This window comes from Diadema setosum, chromosome 20, assembly GCF_964275005.1.
Source record: "Diadema setosum chromosome 20, eeDiaSeto1, whole genome shotgun sequence".
Classification (NCBI taxonomy): Eukaryota; Metazoa; Echinodermata; class Echinoidea; order Diadematoida; family Diadematidae; genus Diadema; species Diadema setosum.
Window position 1 is genome coordinate 13,357,371 of NC_092704.1, and position 19,152 is coordinate 13,376,522.

Consider the following 19,152-nt stretch of genomic DNA (forward strand, 5'->3'; position numbering starts at 1 on the left):
CGCCATGGTTCCACTACACGATAACATAGAAAGGAAGTACTGACGGTACTGCTTTATTTTCTCGCCGAAGTCTCTTGCCCATAAAAGTGTCGATGCGGGAAAATTGTACACGTTTAACAATATAAACATCCAAGATTTATACGCATACGAAGTTCAATAACCCACCACAGTAGGTTCCTTCCCGTAAATTCTTTTCGATATTATAACAGTTCTATTCGGGAGCAGGGAGGTGGCACCCCATCACCCTGTCTGGATGGAGGTGAAGTCTACTTTGTTATGCCGGTGTCGAAGAAAAGAAAAAGACGAGGAAAACTTGATCTTGTTTTAAGAGTAAACTTGGCTGTGATTTAAAGACTCGTTAAAAAAAAAGTGCCGGAGGCTGTATTTAGGCACCTGCCACAATGGGTTCGAGGGTTTTCAGTTAGGCCTACTTCGAAGTACAGTAACATCTTTGTGATATTGAACTGGACAAGAGCCAATGAACACTGCCATTGACCACGTAAAACTACAGTAAACACACACACACAAACACACACGCAACAACAAGATTAAATAGGAGAAATATAAGCCGCTAGACAAAGCAAAATAAGACTATGCAGTCGTATTATATACATTCTGAATAATTATGGACAAAGGAAAAGAAAAGGAATGAAAACGTTAGCAGGCGAAAGTTCATTGCTTGAGAAATTGTCCAAGTTTATGGTGTGCTTTAGAAATGAAATTAAACAAGACAAACAAACGAACAATTGGAGATTCATAATTGATGTGGAAGCACTGAGGCATAGTGGCTTATAGGCTCTGGAATCATAAACGAAACAAGGGGTCTTCAGTTCCGATCTTGTCCAGCGCGAAAGTGACTTCAACATCTGAATGGTTACCTGGCAACGATCGAGGTAATGATGTCGACACTGAAGAGGTTTGAAGAGTGATTGCCACCATATTGTAATGAGACTATTGAAATAACTGCGGTCAAAATGAAATCTAGAAAGGATGACAAACACAGCTGTGTCATCTTGTCACCGTCATCAACCCCACTTTCTGGTTTATGTCTGCATTTTTTGCTAAAACTATTTTTTTTTTCACGATCATCTCAGGGAGTTTTTGTCAACGTAACTTTTCTTTTGTCGACCATAAATAATTTGTCTGCTGTAGCACCAAGGGAGGGGGAAAAAATGTTTATCAGTAGCCATGAATTTTGTGGCCATCTAGTTGGAGTCCAATGGTCCCTTGACCTGCGATCAGACTGACCGAGTGACCCGTTGCCTTGGAAACCATGGCTGGTCTGGACATAAAGAAAGAAAAGAGAAATGGAGGAAACTCAGAGCACGTCGCGTGGCTGTGGTCTGCGGGAATTCTTCAAGCTCTTTTTATGACAAACATCGCGGTATTCATCCACTCCCCATGCATGTCGTGTCCTCGTGTACGGGAATGCGGGTCCACTCGTCACCTGCTCGAGATATACGGTCTTAAACAAAAAGAAGAAGAAGAGTAACAGCTGTTCGTTTGCTTCCCACCATGCATACCTCTCTTGCACATGTTATCGCTATAGAGCCGACAGCCCAAGTTCATTCTCCAGCTCACTACAGAACATAATGTCAAATCTGAGGACCAGGTAATGCTTCTTCATCCCCTATCACAAACAACCCTACCCCACCCTCTTTCCTTCCTCTTATCCATCTCTGTATGAAAATATTAGACAAATTAATAAAAACAAAAACGACAGCAACCAAACAAACATAACTTGTTGTTGTTGTTGTTGTTGTTGGTGGTGGTGGTGGTATGGTTTTAAAGGCGCGTATCACTCGGGAGTATTTATCCCAGATAAAACTCTTATAATCCTTGTGGCATCGTTTCAGGCGTTGTCGTGATGAACTGAATAATGAACAGTTTAATGTTTCTGGATTTCAATATGCAGGCAGCGCTGTTGCATAATTCCGTAAAGCACAAATTGTAAATATTGGATGCAAGCTGCTATATAAAAGCTAGATCACGACAGTAGGACCTATACATTAGAAATAGCTCCTTAAGCTTGTTCTGGTAAACAAGATGATTGGTTAGCAATGAATATGTGGAAGCAGAAGTTTATTACATCCTGCAATCATGTGATTTGTCACTACCCGGTTGCTTTACTAAAAAGGTTTATGCATGATTCATGACACGTAACTCGATCCAGGGAGGTGAGAACAATCTGATGGCTGCACGAGTAAAGACGGGGGATTTGAAAGCGGGGAGACATAGCGGATTATCTTGCGGCTTCAAGGGATAAAACAGATTCTGTGGATGTTTCCTTTCATATCGACACTTGAATATCCGTCTCCCATTCTGATTTCAGACACCCAAGCCTGATTAGAGAACTCACAGGGCTATCAAATCTGGCATACCTCATAAAATAAACTAAAAGGGATAGTATATTTTCGGTTGATATGGGGCTTCAGGTTTCCAACTTATGGAATATTAAAGAGCATACCATTCTAGGAGGAATTCAAAGTTTGAAAATCGATTTTGATATGGCTGAGATATCAAAAAAACAAACAAACAAACAAACAAACAAACAAAGAAATCCTCATGAAAGGTGGGTCCCACCGTTCATTAGGATAACTTTGTTTAACTGCTTTTGGGGGTATCTCGGCCATTTCAAAAACCGATTTTCATCAAATAAAGTTTGAATTCCTCTTAGAATAAAATGCTCTTTGATACTTCGTTAAAGGTTTCTTAGCTCACAGAAAGTTTGAATCTGAATCTCTCATCGCAACCAAAAGTATACCATCCCTTTAAAGGCAACCATTGGTGTGCCTCCTTTAAGCTTTCCGCAAAAGATGCATCTTGGATTCTTTGCATGTTCTGCAGATCTGTGGATTCCCTTGCAATCCATCATCCGCGGAGTGTATTAAAAAATTAGTCCGTCTCATGCCACCCCAGACAGTGAGGATATATGTTACCATGGAGATCAGATGAGATCTTCCACGCACCTGCCTGGCGGTATACTAAGGAGGTACAAGGCGAGCTCGCCTAATACATCCTCGGTGGTATGCATTTATCATAGATTTATATATCGCAAAGATATGCCTAAGCCTAGGGCTTAATCATAAGATGATTTATGGTTGATGACTCAGCTTGCCTAAGGGGGCATACTGTGCTATGATTGATGAGACGAAACAATTCGTGGCGGATTACTCTCTAGTGACCAGTGAAACCTCCTCCGCTGAACTCATCCGCAACCGACCCGTCATCAATGCTCAGACGACCACTGAAAAAAACCGCGCAGAAATTAATTGTTCCTCTCTTTCACATGCTTGTCTGATAATGACCGGAATTAGCTTCTAATATCTGTGACAACAACCATATTTCCGATAAATATTGAAGCATTTATAACCTTACACACATAATAATAGAGTATACTGTAAGTTTACACAGATAACAATCATGATATACGACAATGACAGTGAACGATTCACTCCAACTGTATATACATGGGGCTTTACAAATTTTGCCTTGGGAAAAACCGTTCATCTGTTCAAAGCTCTGCATAGCCTTCTTGGTGGAGAATGAAACCGTCATTGTCGTTCTGCCTTACATTTCACACTAAAAAAGAAGAAAAATCCTCACAACGTGCAAGTTTGCTCTAGAGGCTAAAGGCAGACTAGCAAGTGAATTTCACAAATCTTCATTTTCTCTGATAAGAGACGCATACAACCATTTCCTTGACATGTTATTGAGATGATCATGTCCTATTTCGTCCTATTTCTGAAGGAAAAAATCGAATATCGACAGTTGTTACATGTGGTGCTTTACCTATATAAAGAGAGGACCGCCCGCGAAATTAGCCAAAACTTTGAAAATACATAACTTCAGAATGTGTATTCGGGTACAGAGTACTCGGGCGCAAGTAATTGATTGTTTTCCCTGCAACTTATATAGAACACTCAAAGTGGGATATACTTTTCTAAGTCATCTATAGATGATTTTTTTTTTTTTTTTTTTAGCCTTGCCTCCTGTGGACACAATAACTGCACCACATAGTATACATCTAAAGTGTCTACCTCATCATTCAAATTGTGAAATTGTCAAATGTCAAATGTGAATTAAAGCCATTCCTATCGGAATCTTTAATGGAATCTCGATGGTTTGACTAACTCTTCCTTTTAGATGTGTATCAACGCTGAGTTTTTAATTGTGTCGGTTTTATGTACGCGCGTCATTTCATCTACAACACACACAGACACACACAGACACACACAGACACACACACACACACACTCAAACACATTACAAAACAAAATAATTAACGTTTGTCATGATGACTTTATTGATAGAAACAACGGCTACTCGTAATCAACCTTTGCATTGAGCTTCCGCTTTCGTTTCCGCAAACCGGGATCTCACTGGCACTGCGGTTCACAATTAGATCATAATCAACAGCAGCAACTAAAAGACCAACAAAAGACAGCAACAAAAATAAAAGAATAAGAATATGTGGGGCATCCAAACTTAGTTTGTAAGCCTTGAAAGGCGGCTAGGAAATGAACTTCACCTCCCTGAATTGGCCGAGCGTGTGGAACACACCATGCAATCCGCTGACTAGGCAAATCATGCAGTGAAACCCGATTCACAGTCAGATGGGGTTTGTGCAAAGTGACGTCATAAAAGGTCACATCTATGCAGCTCGTTCAAGGATTTGGAAACAGAAGCGTAAATTTGTCATTATGCCATTCGCGATTGTGTTATAACACCATGCCATTTTCAAGCTGTTGCCCTGAGATGATTATGTAATAAAAAATGCGTTGTATCAGACTGCTTCTATTCAGAATGATCTCAACTAGCTGCCTTTGTCTCTTGATTATAACTTTTGAAAATGAAATTATGGAGAAATCGCATACTAAAGACATATTGAGACGATCGCTTATGTGACATTTATCATACACAATTTTCTTCGTATATATAACCGTGCAGCTGGATTGGCTAGCAAGCATGGCAGTATTTTGGTCATACCATAATCTTGACAGAGCCTGCAAATTTTGTAAAACTTCAGTTTGCCATTAAAGCGATATAAGAACTCAATGTTTTCTTCCCAATAGGGCTATCGTATTGTTAAAGTGCTTCCCGGCGGTGTGTGTTTCTGCACTTCTCTTTTCGATATCATGATCAATTTCTGCTAACATTTACAAGAAGGTGACATAAGTATTAAAAAAATGAGAACACATATCGGCTTGATATCAGAACATGTCAAAGGCAGCCGTCGTAGATCAAAGGTTGAAGGGAAAAACACAGAAAAAACACTTGCCAAATATCCTTCATATTTCCAAATTGTTAGCCACAGTGTCCTCTGAAAAGAAGCTGCGAATGGTTGAGGTATCAATGTTACGTTGTGACTAATGTGTTTTGCGATGACGTGTATGCTTACATTATACCTATTATTGGCTGTCATTGACACACAAATCAACAATGTATGGATTGATAATAAATAACAGTAATCTTAATTCTTCTAAGCGTCTTCAAGCCATCTTGGCCATATACACTTTGTATACCTTAAAGGGATGATCAAGTTTTGGTTGCGATAGGGCTTTAGGTTTCCATCATTTTTCGATGCTGATTTTTTGAGATATGAAATATGAAAGATCATATAATTCTTGGAGGTTTTCGAAGTTTATTTGATGAAAATTTGTTTTGAAATGGCTGAGATATCCAAAACAAAGCGATCCTAATAAAGCTTGAATTCCTATTAGAATTGCATGCTCTTTAATATTTCTTACAGTGGTTTCGATCTCACAAAAGGTTAAAAGGTGAATGTTCACTAAGGCATCCCTTTAAGTGTAGTACTACACCTGCACGTGTAGTTGAGAATAAAGAATAAACACATCAAACGACTCGAGATGCAGGAACATCGCTCTTTCCTGAAAATGTTAGAAACAAACTAAACACCACACGAGCTTTATGCACAGCCCTTTAAAGCATAACATGCACGTAACATGGTAAGATTCTGACACTTAAAAACTCTCTCTTTCCCCCTTTTTGGTTTGCGTTCCTCTCTGAACATTACATGGTAAAAATCAAAGCAAATGTAAAAACATTCTTCGATGTCTGGCAAATGTTGATAACGAACAGATTAATCCCAGCTAAAGAGCCCCCACTAATCATACTTTCTTTCCTGTCGGAATCGATAAGTCCGTCACGTCCAAAATGCTATCCCCATGCAAATCGCATCCACTGATAGACATGTTTTAAGTCGGGTTAAATAGATTCTTCCCACCCCCTCCATCTCTCCCCCTCATTCCTTCTCCCGCTCTCACTCTTTCTCTGTCTTTCGGGTTGGGAAAAGGGGGGATGAGGATTCCTCCCAAATCCTATAAATAACCATAACCATATCTATCAATTTTGGAAGACCACAGGTGTCCAATCGATGTACTATCTCCCTGGATGTACCCATGTTGCTGTGAAGAAACACACAATTATCATGTACATCACTTTGATACGAATTATGCACGCTTGACAAGGATGTTGGGATGATGACAAAGCTAACACCTTTCTGTCAGTAGAGTAGGAGGGGGGGGGGTTGGGGGCGTGCGAAGGTTAAGTACCATACACCAATTCCCATGTAGGCATCAGTCGTTGCCATGGTAACACCGAGGGGGATGATTATCACACCAAGGAGGTAGACGAGGCGAGCTCGCCCAGTCGGCGTAACTCCTTGTCCCCTTGATCACACCGAGCTCCACGTCAGTACGTGAGGTTCTTGACTTTCGTGACTTCTTGACCTTTGCATCATCCTATATAGCCATGCAGATAAGTTCTGTGGGATGGGAAACTGGATGAATGCACTCAATACAGAAGGTTTCCCCACCTCCCGGTTCACGCTTACACACGTCATTTATTCATGATGAAGGGAGGGGGATACAACACCTCGTGATATTCATAGTTAATACTTTTTTGTTCATTCTGTCACACTGCTCTCAAAAAACCCAAACTGAATAGTAAATGTATTCACTGTAATCATGGTAATATGAGATTGATAACTTATTTAACACCCAATAACCCTAATAATGTATCAGTTTCATGCACTATGCGTTTTTTTTTATTTCTGCCCAACAAGCTGACAAATTGAAATTGAAAAAAAAAAGGTGAAAATATGGTGAATTTTCTGAATATTTTGTGAATATCTTTGTCCATACATGATGTCACCACACTTTTAAACGGGCATCGTCAGATTTTCCCCAAACTTCGCTGATGGGTTCTACTAATATCTGCATTCACTCTACATATTTACGTCTATATTTGGGTTTAACTCTCCCTTAGATATTTTGCCGGGGAGATCATAAGTCCCTCAAAGTCTCCTTGGGACATATGTGACTTCCCTCAAGGGCATTAAAGGAATGGTATAGTGTTGGTTTTAACTTTTTTTCGCGATAATGTAGAAATCACTTATATGAAAATATGAAGGTGCACACAATTATAAGAGGAATTAAAAGTTCATTTGATGAAAAATCGGTTTTGTAATGGCTGAGCTGTCCATAAACAAAAGATGCACGAATAGAAAGTGGGTTCCACCTTTTATTAAGACCGTTTTGTTTTACTTTGTTTTGGGTATTTCAGCCACTTCAAAAACGATTTCCATCAAATAAACTTTCAATCCCTCTTAATTATATGTCTTATTGTATGCTCTTGAATATCAAAGTGGTTTCTACTCGAAAAACCTTAAAACTTAAATCCCATCTCAACCAAAACTATACCATCCTTCAACAAACAAAACAAAGGGCGGTGAGTTGGCTCAGTCGGTAGCGCGTCTGCCTCACGATCACGCGGCCCGGGTTCGAACCCGAGTCTGGACTGAGCAATGTTGTGTGTAAACATACCGTCCCCTCTAGCAAGAGGCAGAACACTCTGTCCCTCGGATAGGACATAAAATGGAGGTCCCGTGTATGAGAGAGTCACAGCTCATGCACGTAAAAGATCCCGCTTCATTCATTCATCGCAAAGAGCAGGGTGTCTAACCCGGTGAAGTGGTCCCACCCCACATCCAACTGGACCCCATGGAAGACCAGCTTAGAGTAGCTGAATATGGGCTATCCAGCCATATTCACAGATGGAAAATGAACAACAACAACAACAACAACAACAACAACAACAACAACAACAACAACAACAACAACAACAACAACAACAACAACAACAACAACAACAACAACAACAACAACAACAACAACAACAACAACAACAACAACAACAAAAGGTGGATAAATTATATACGTAGTAATTGTTTGCATTGAACTGTAACACTGTGCATTAATCGTTTTCCTTTGTTTTTTTTCAGTATCTTAATTCTCATTTTCTTTATGTAGTATGCATGATTTCCTATGATTTGTTTTTGAGTGTCTGTTTGTTTGATTTTTGTATTTAACTTTTTTTTGTTACTTTCTTCTTTTTTTTTTAAGTTTCCTATACTATGTATAAAATGTTGTATTTTGTAATTGTATGATTTTTTTTTACTTCACGGACTCACAGAAGAACAGCCATTGGCTGAAGTGAGTGACCCGTGGTGAAATAAACTAAACTAAACTAAACTAAACTAAACTAAACTAAACTAAACTAAACTAAACTAAACTAAACTAAGCAACAAACCATTCGTGTGGATCTATTTTATATTCCTCACATATTACTTTGTATATTTATTCTGTTGGAAAAAAATTAATAAAGTTTGATTTGAAAGTCATCGCCTACATCATATCGATGTAAATAGTTATCTAAACACCCATTTCGAGTGCCGCGTTGCCCCATTACACTCATACATTTGCATCGTTTTTGCTGTAAAAAAAAAAGTAGAAAAAATGGAAACAATCAACTAGACCTAAATTGGACTGGGAACACATTTTCAAGCGTCGTCATAGTCGTGTGAGTATTTAAAGATCATCATGGGACTATAATGACTTCTTGACATTCAGACTGTATTAATTTGTATGAATTTGCGGAAAAGTCTGACATTACCGATTGCATCTCAAGGAAACATTCAGGAACATTTCGGCTAAATTGCCCCCTTCAGTGCCCTGTAAATAGCTGTTAATCACCTGACCAGAATTCATTGGACTCGTCGTTGCTTTCTGGGATATTTTGTTTTCTTTTGTATTTAGTACGGAGGATATAAACTGCCCACGTAAGGCATTCGGACTTAAAGGCGTTTTGTACCATTTGCAGATGAAACAAAAACCCAGCTTTAGTGCTTCAAAATAGTTCTTAAATGTAAAATAGGGATAGAAACAACCAATGTTAAAGTTTGAATCAGTATAATCAACGTCAAGTATTGTTAAATATACAAACTGTGAACAATAGTTATAATGAAATTGTTTCTGCAGTTATTGTTTAGTGAGAAAAATAGTGATATATCCTTATATTTTAGGCTTTATTATGAAACGTTTATGTGGTAGTGTAGGATGTTATGTGATACAGCTGACCTACACATAATATGCATCAAATATGATAACTCGAACATTTTTTAATCACTGCCCCAATGGTAAACGATACCTTTCAAATCTTCTCTTATGTCTTTCGAATGAAATCTGTCGGGAGAGACGGAACGTGTGGGAAGCACTTTCGCGTACATAGCAGGTACTGAAATAACAGGTAATATTCATTATTATAGGCAGATTATTCCAAACAACACTAAGAAACTCGACTCCCCTCCGGAAGTTTAGACGTCATACCGGGATCATCACCGGAAAATGTTAATTAGCAGAATTGTCAAGGAATCGAGGTTGACTATAAGCCTATCTCTATACCTTCTTGTCCGTCACGTATTGCGTAGGATTGAGTAGAGAAGAATCGTACGAAGTTCACCATCACTCTACAAAATGTGGAAGCAAAAATAAGGAGAGAATTATAGATACAAAAAAGGGATATTCAGCCTCTTCTAAAGAAAAAGTTTAGGGATACATAATTGCAGAAACCCATAACTGTCACGTGATGTCTGCAAACGAAAAAGCGAGATGACACCTCAAGTTCTAAAAAGAAATCCACGTGATTATTGTTAGATCATCGCATGATTGTGTAGGTACATGACAGCTTACGGGCAAAATGTGCGATAGGAGAAGGACCAGGTTTATCACCCAAAATGTGCACTCTACCCCCCCCCCCCCCCTTGTAATGAAGTTTTATTGCAATCACTCACCATCTCTTCAACCATGGAGCTACAACATTAAAGATGAGGGAAGGGTGTCGATTAATCAAGTTCTGATCCGTATACAGAAACCAACTGTTTTTGAAACAAATCGATTTCAGATTACTGTCAGATTATAAAGAAAAAACAAAAAACAAATACCCCGTAATAAATAGCGTTTGTCCATCGCCAATTTTTACAGACACTCCCTAGGCTTGAAATTTATGTCAGTGTCCCACCCGTTAGGCGATTTGAGAGTATTTTGTCATTAGAAGAAAGATTAATGAATCCTTTAATGAAGGTTGCCCTTCCACTGTCCCTCGTAGTAACTTTAAGTCATCAAAATACTCATGAAGTGTAACTTCACGTCCCTCTGCTACCCTCCCCCTTAAATACTGACGAATAATCAAGGACAACCTTATCGTTCTCGAAATAAAACGACCCAAACATACAACAGCAAAGGACAAGGACAACTATATAACAAAGAAAAGAAAGAAGAGTGCGTGAGAAGAGGACTGAGAGAAATTATAGAGTGAAACGATTAGGGGAACGCGTAGACCTGAGAGAGGCCATGGGAAGAGGCAAGATGGTAGACTGAAAACGACAAACAAGTCTGGATAGATCATCAAAAGGAGCCCGAGGGACAGAGAAGATGTCTCGATGAAACCAGTGTAGACAAATAGATAGATAGATAGATAGATAGATAGATAGATAGATAGATAGATAGATAGATAGACATATTATAGTGAGAGATGGGCCAATAGATATAGACAGATGGATAGGTAAACACACAGACAGATATAAGTGGAAAGATTATACATAGACAGACAGACAGACAATTTGATAACAGGTATAGATAGATATAGAAGGACAAACAGAGAATATATAAATAGACTGAAACTTAAATATGTATATGTATGTATATATATATATTTTACCGGGTACACAAATAGATCTAAAATCGACAGAGAAAGTGAGATAGAGAGATAGATAGATAGATAGATAGATAGATAGATAGATAGATAGATAGATAGATAGATAGATAGATAGATAGAGAGAGAGAGAGAGAGAGATAGATAGCTGGATAGATAGATAGAGAGCTGGATAGATAGATAGATAGATAGATAGATAGATAGATAGATAGATAGATAGATAGATAGATAGAGAGCGAGAGAGGAGAAAACAGACCGCGACAAAACCAGCAGGGGTTTTTCCAGAGGGCGTGCCCCTCTGATTCTTAGGGGCAAAAGGGTTAACGTCCAATCCGACGTAAATGTTTCTCCCAGCGGAAACCCGGCTGGATGGTACGAATTCAATTTGGCGCTTAAATTTGCCGTAATTCCACCCTCCCTCTCTCTCTCCCTCTCTCTCTTTGCCGCATCGGCTTGTCAATTATCATAGCCCTCTTCTCCGCCTGGAAGACACATGAATGTAATCATCCATGACCTCCAGACTCACGAATGTATATCTTCTTCTCCCGCTCTCTCCCTCTATATGACCTCTCCCTCTCTGTCCGAAGGTTCCTTTTGTTTCGTTCTATGAATGCATTCTAGACAAGCTCAGTAAAAGAAAAAGGAGAAAAAAAACAACAACAACAACAACATGACTCTCATGTTTGCCACATGCACAACATGACCTCAATCTCCCTCCGTGTCCAACTTTACTTTTGTCTCATTTTTTTTTTTATCCCTGATTCCTTTAATAGCTTCCCAAGCCCTCTCCGTTATTTCGTATACTTAGTATATGCCTACTCTGCGAATGGACGTACTGTTGGTAAAACAGGATTTCTGAGAAAAATTAAATTAGACAATTTCAATAAAACATTTAGGCCCTAAATACAAAGTACGGTAGACCACTGCATTTGCTTTTCCATGACATGTTCCATGCTGATTTTCATTTACATAAACGCTCGTTGTTTGCCCACATCATTATTGTCTGAATTCTTTGTACATGTTCTTGAATAAATCAACTTCATATTTATTTCAATTATATCAGTATATTTTATGACTCAAGTAAACTCATGCTGAGAGGAACTATCACCGTCATGAAAATCACATTGTTCGGGATTTCGTTGAAGACTATATAAACAGAAAATATAAGTTCACTAAAAATTGAATAAACTTCAAGCAAAATGAACTTCATTCATTATTATACTTTGAGAAGCATGTACACAATGTAATGTACACAAACAGAAACACACACACACACACACACACAAACAAACAAACACGCACACGCACACACGGGGTATAATGTTCCATTCGGGGGATTAACATCTCCCACCAAGCAACATGTTAAAACTTTTGCTCAACATCCTTTCAAAACGCAACATTCTGAGCATCATCATGCCACAAACTGATGACAGGCAAAAGATTGGTTATTTGCCAAAGTGAGTCAAACGTGCTGAGAAGGGATAAAGATTTGTGTCTCTGGTTTAAAGCTCATTCCATGTGGACAAATGATAAAAAGGGCTATACAATGGCACCTGATGGAGTCATCTAAGAGCCCTACAGAACTTCCAGGGCCCTCAAGTGCAATGGTGAGCAATGCTGGACTCCAAAGACACAATATCGAGTATGTACAGTATCATAAATACATACATAGAACGGATACGGATGCAGAGCTAGGAAGTGTTTTGCCAAGGAATTTTTTGAACTCTTCACCTTGCAAATTCCTTCGGCAGCTGCGCGTGCATATGGAGCTCAAACTTTTGGGCTGAATGCATTTTGCAGACCAGAGAACTTAATCTCCAGGAATGCTATAAGGAAATACTATAAGTATAAGAACATAAAGGTCTAGACATGTGTGCGATATGAAGATAACATGCCACGAAAGAAAGAAACGCATCACTTGTTGGATACTGAATACAATCTCCGTCCGAAGACCAGTAAAGCAGTTAGTCAAAGCGTGACGTCCGCTTATTTTAACATGATTGAACATCGGGAGTGAACTGATACAAGTGAAACAGTAGTAAAAGTGATATAAAAATAGACGATATGTAAGAATGTTATTATCATGGAAACATACTATCTTGCGAATCTTCGTGATACATCGGAATGGATCGCACAAATGATATATTATGAACATCGGTGTCATATACTTTACAATAATCATTGCAAATCATTATGAGCATGTAAGCACCTTACAGAGATAGTTTGAGACAGTCACAAGAAAAAAAAGTCACAAAACGTCTACAAAAATCACCGCACAAGCACAAATATCTTTTTCATAAACAGGTCATAATTATACTTTCCTTCTTTAAATACATTCACTTTGTAGCCGTTGTTTACGCAACAGAGGAATTTGAAGAAGGGCAACGGGACCCTCGTAAGATTAGGGGTTAAAGTTGAGCTTTCTATGATGTTTGCTCAGGTCTGTTTTTGTTCTTTTTGTGTCCAGATTTAAGCTCATTCTTCATTATTGGTTGCATCTTTTAGGCCGATTGTGTATTGTTTTACTGTTACTTTGGTTACCAGAAGTTCTTTTTTCAGACATTTATCTATATGCATATTTCATTTTGCGCGACATTAAGGATTCCAGTCATAATGAAACAATAAAGGTAGATGAAACTATAATATTAGATGAGGAACTGTAATATGTTCTCTAGAACATCACAAGCAATTGGTCATAGAGGTTATAGAGACATATCCTTGAAAAGTGATCCGTTATGGTCAGACAACGATGATTTTATACGGTATACAGATTTATAGTTTCATCCTATTTAACGCAGCCGGTAACGAAGCCCTCAACGATGTCTTACCGTCATCGCTGGCGTCGTTGACCAGTATCACCTCCTTGAGAACGTCCCGGGGAGTGCGATTGATCACGCTGTGCACGGTTCTCATGAGCGTCGACCACGCCTCGTTGTGGAACGCGATGATCACTGTGGCACTGGGCAAGTTGGAGAACTTGTACGTGATGTCCTGGCATCTACAGTTTAGAGAAGATGGATGTGGGGACAGACAGACAGACAGACAGATAGACAGACAGACAGACAGACAGACAGACAGACAGAGAGACAGACAGAGAGACAGGGATAAAGAATCGAAGAGGGAAAGAAGAACATGTTATCATTAAACATTGATTTTAACATCTGAGTATCGCAATTCATCGTAAACATCATTTACAGCTATAGAAGATCAGTCATACAACTAAATCGAAGTTATCGCGATCTTCTTTTTTTTTCAGCACTAGTCTCGCTAACAGTTTTGTTGTTATGGTTGTTTATGATTACCTAATCTCATTCATATCGCATTTGGTCCTCTGTTGTTATTTTTGCTGTGTCTCCAATGTTTTATATGCATTCATCGAAGCTAACATTTACAATTCACTTAATTAAAGCCATTCTATTTCTGGTCTGAAGGCCGTGAGTATCCACAACAGATGTATCTGACGCCTATACTTGGTGCGTTGGCTAGGTATACAAGAAGTAGAAAACGGTGAAAACTCTCCCAGAACTCAAAAACCTTGACTTCTCATCTGGCTTATTTACGTTTTAACAACGTCTCCGAACAGAAATGTGATAAAAATCACCGAAAGGATTGCGGGTTGCAGAAATAGAAAAATCCAACAACAGTGGGCATTGTCAGAATACAGGCGTGGGCGGATAGCACCTTTTCCATTCATTATGTACACCATGCAAGTTTCAGACTTATTTAGGGCGAAGAAAGAGGTCGTTTAATATATAAAACGGAAGGCGAAGATCAGCCTGGATGACATTATTGCTTGCCGGTCTATTTCCGATAACATGATCATGATGTTAACCTATTTGCTATGGCAGACACTACATTTGCGGTTTACGACCCCCCCCCCCCCTTCTTCTTTTTCGCTCATTTTAAGGTAAAATCTTCAAACACGTTGAGGTTTCTCTGCAAAATGTTTAATCAAGCATTGATAATGTGAGTTTATTTTCTATAATTACAGCATTAAAAATTCACTTTTCCAAAATGAAAGAACACTTGGCTAACCGCTTTCAGAAAGCAGGGGGAATAATCTACTCTTAACATAATGGGGAAGTATCAAATTGATGGAATGTGTAATTTTCATGAAAAATTGATTTTTTTTTTTTTTTTTTTTTTTGGGGGGGGGGGGGGGGTTCTCTTTACATTTCTTTATATTGTCGTCCACATCACCTACGTCATAACCTCTAGCAGTCTCCTCATCCAGCGGTTCCAACACCAAAACTTTAAAAATTCATAACTTTTGCATCGATTGTCCGATTTCCCTCAAACTTTCGCTGATGTGTTTAACTAATATTTCTGCGTTCACTCAATCCACATTTCTCTTTAGGTTTTGGTTTCCTATAACTGAAAATGAAGTGACTTCTTTTTCCACCACAAATTATCTATTCTGTAATTAAAACGTATCTTAACAGTTAAAACAAAACTCGAGTTATCCATAATCTGTCCAGAATGTAGTTCGCTGCTCCCGTTCAGTACAGCAGGGACTACGTAAAACTATACAAAAACTCCTGCAATGATGTTGGGAGGCGAACAGCAATTTTTGGATGTCACCATAGCAGATAGTCTAGGACCTATATCCGGACAGGAGTCCCATCAACCATGCCGACCTTGTTGAGAGGTTGGCACGAACTTCACCTCAATAAACCACTTCCAAGTTGCCATGACAACTGTGCGATTGGGTGCCAGCGAACGATGGCAACTGTTGTGTCTTCGTCTCACTCAACTTAACAATTAGTCGACTCATTGGACACCGAGACTACTGAATGTCTAGAGTGGTTTTTGAGCGTGTCGCATCAGTAAGGTGGAAAACAAATTAAAACAAACAAACAAAAAACCTGAGAGGACATGGAGGATGAAGATGATAGACGACGTTCGAGCTACTCACGCATGAATAATCCAACGCTATCTGATTGACAGTCGTGAGCATATTCCTGTAAGTGCTCAAAGTAAGGTATAATAGAGAGTATAAAATTATAAAAGTGATGAGCGTATAAGAACGCCGACTATAGTCGTGCTTCGTATCATAAATTCCATACGTACTTGCTAAACCTAGAAAGTAATTTCCTGTTTAATATGGCAAACGAGAGCATAGTTATAGCAATGACAGGATTCTCTATAAATCTCGGAAACGATAATGATTTTGTAGGCGCATTTATATTATTGCTTCGCCACAGTATACACAGTGGTCTGAAGGTCAGAGAGAGGTTCAATGTACCTAAATTCGTCGTCATCGTCTGAAATAAGGTGCTATTATTACAGCTAATGCATAGGCATCGTTGAAAGGGGGAGTTGCTTCATGACAAGTCCATGTGGGTGATATCAATACTTCCATTACCACCCTTTCTAGTAAACTTTGATGGAAGCAGGACGAAATATACGAACAGATACTCGCAAATTAAAGCTATACTTGTAAATTAAAGCTATACTTGTACAGCACTTGAAGGTGGGGAGGGGTACCTGCGGGTACCTGAACACCGGAAGTCTCTGACTCAGCTACTGGAGTATATAGGCCGATGAGAAAATTGGATACCGTTTGAACACCTCTATATAGTTCATCTGATGTGGTGTTCTATATACGTATAGGACTGCATATAGACACACTGGAATATACTTCTTGGCCACGTACCAATGCCGTCTCACACCAAATATTTGTTTTTGTGTGTCTATATAAAAATTAGATGCCTTCTTCTTGAGTTGAGTTTGGAGTTATTTTACAAAGAAACTAAACAAAACCGTAAAATAAAAATGCGTCATATGGCTTTGATTACAAATTATTCGCCTATGTTTGGGTAAAGCCACTGCTAGCAGTAGATTTGAACCAGGAAACTCAACATTTGGTGTCATTGATTCTGATTTCGTATTTCTGATAAATTAATGAGTCACATCTGCTCCTCTCACTCTGGTGATGTGAAAATCAAAGCAAATCTTAAAGTAATGGCGGATTTTTTTCTTTAATTCAAACTTACAACATTTATTGTACATTCCATTTCATATCCCTTGTCTTTCTTATATACTCCCTATCAGAAGAATGACGATTGTACACTATAACGGCAATGATACCCCATGCAGCAAGTCACAGTCTAACTCCTTTCTATCTGTCTCTTTCGCTTAAGCTTCCATTCATTTTTACTCGTTCCTTCTGTTTCATGATGTTAAAATCATTCAAATGATATCATGCATTTAAGTATTCAGTCTTCGGGTGATTCTTTTCCTATGGCAAGTTACAAGAGGCGCCACACTTTGACATCCTGCAACAAACGACCTTGTGACTCAATTTCGCAGTCAGAAGAAATTCAACGGTGACTAATAATTGATGGTGAACAGAATAGCTTTAACCACAGAAACCACTGTCATTATTTTATGACCCTATCGAAATGATATCTACAATAAACACATCACCCTGTTTGAGGTATTATCATCATTACCACCTGCGTCGACATGTTATCCCAACCATAGCAGTCTTCGCCGTCAGTACCACATTCACAGTCATTATCCCAAATTTCACCGCCAAAATGTTTGCCTTTTAATCTGTAGTCGCTGCACTTATTAGCATTATTGTTAAAAGGATGGTATTGTTTTGGCTCACTTTAGTTCAGTTCAGTTGGTTGAGGGTGGGAAATTCAGATTTTGACTTTTTGTGAGATAAATAGAAACATCTTATGAAATATATGGAAGAGCATATAAGAGGAATTCAAAGTTCATATGACGAAAATCGGCTTTGAAATGGCTACGATATTAAAAGAAAAGCAAAGTAAAACAAAGTGGTTCTAATAAAAGGTGGGTCCAACCTTTTATTAGAACCGCTTTTGTTTCCGGATATCTAGGCCATTTCAAAACCAATTTTCATCAAATAAACTTTAACTATACCTCTTGGAATTGAATGTTGTTCTTGGTTTTCATGAGATTTCTCATTATCTCACAAAAAAAAAAGTTGGAAACCTGCAGCTCCATCTTAACCAAAACTATACCATCCCTGCATATTACCTTTGACGCACCTTTCTTCTTAGTATAATCATCATTAACACATTTACATACCTTCGTCATTGTCGTTGTCATTATTGACGTCAGGCCAGAACTCTCAGGAACAGAAATCATGTCCAGGGTCAGACTTCACACACGATATACTTCATCGTCATGAAACTTTCATCATCATCATCATCGTCATCATCATCAATATAGCAGCAGCAGCAGCATATACATTGATGTCCTTACTTCCCACCATCATGATTAATCGTCAGCATATTGCCACCAGAATCGTTAGTGTACCAGGTATACCTGGTCCATTATCGATTAAGTACTCCATGACTTGAGTATATTATACTCAAGGCATAATGGCGTCACATTGATATCATTATGATCACAAGTTTGTATTCTCACTTTAATCATTACAATGTCGATCATGATGGTGGTGATGTATTATGAAGACAATTGCGCCATGATGCATTCAATGACCACGACATCATCGTCAACACCATCATCATGTTGTATGTCCATGACCACCATACATGCATCCACATGGTCATTGATCATACACCGTTATCCACTCACTCAAACTTCTTTACATAGAGGACATACATTATATCATTTGTTTATACATCCACACCTTTGATTTCTGGTATCCAGCACGCTTCGCTCCACTGAAATCTTATCGCTCACGACGAGATTGTAATTGTGCAAGTGTCGGGTGAGTTTCGCCCGCCCCAAGGCCTCTCCGGACAACAATACCGGCTGCCCTCCTTCGCCGGGACCAAAGCGAGGAATGTCCTTGTCAATCTGGCCCAAGATCGGGTCCAGGTCCTTCTCCTCCCTAGAATGGGCGTTGCTCCTTCTCCCGTTACCCTCCGATGGATGAGCGTGAAAATGATGATGGCCTCCACCACCACCACCACCATCGTGGACCTGCCCGGAATTCACGGGCACGTCAGCCACGATTCCCTGCTGCACGGTGCGCAAAACATCCCTGCTCTCGTGGTGAATGAGGAAGAGAAGGAACGCTAGGGAGAACCAGGCGGTTCCGGAGACAACGACAGTGAAGTATATCCGAGGCAT

General features: G+C 39.1%; 1 protein-coding gene across 1 annotated transcript in view; it reads right to left on the minus strand.

The window, feature by feature from the left end:
* The window catches only part of LOC140243939 (inactive polypeptide N-acetylgalactosaminyltransferase-like protein 5), a 32,347-nt gene extending 13,195 nt beyond the window's left edge, over nt 1-19,152 (minus strand). Inside the window, exons 1-2 of the mRNA XM_072323609.1 lie at nt 18,707-19,152; nt 13,902-14,071 (exon numbers count right to left, since the gene is read on the minus strand). Of these exons, the coding sequence (XP_072179710.1) occupies nt 13,902-14,071; nt 18,707-19,152 (616 nt within the window). The remainder of the gene's footprint in view (nt 1-13,901; nt 14,072-18,706) is intronic.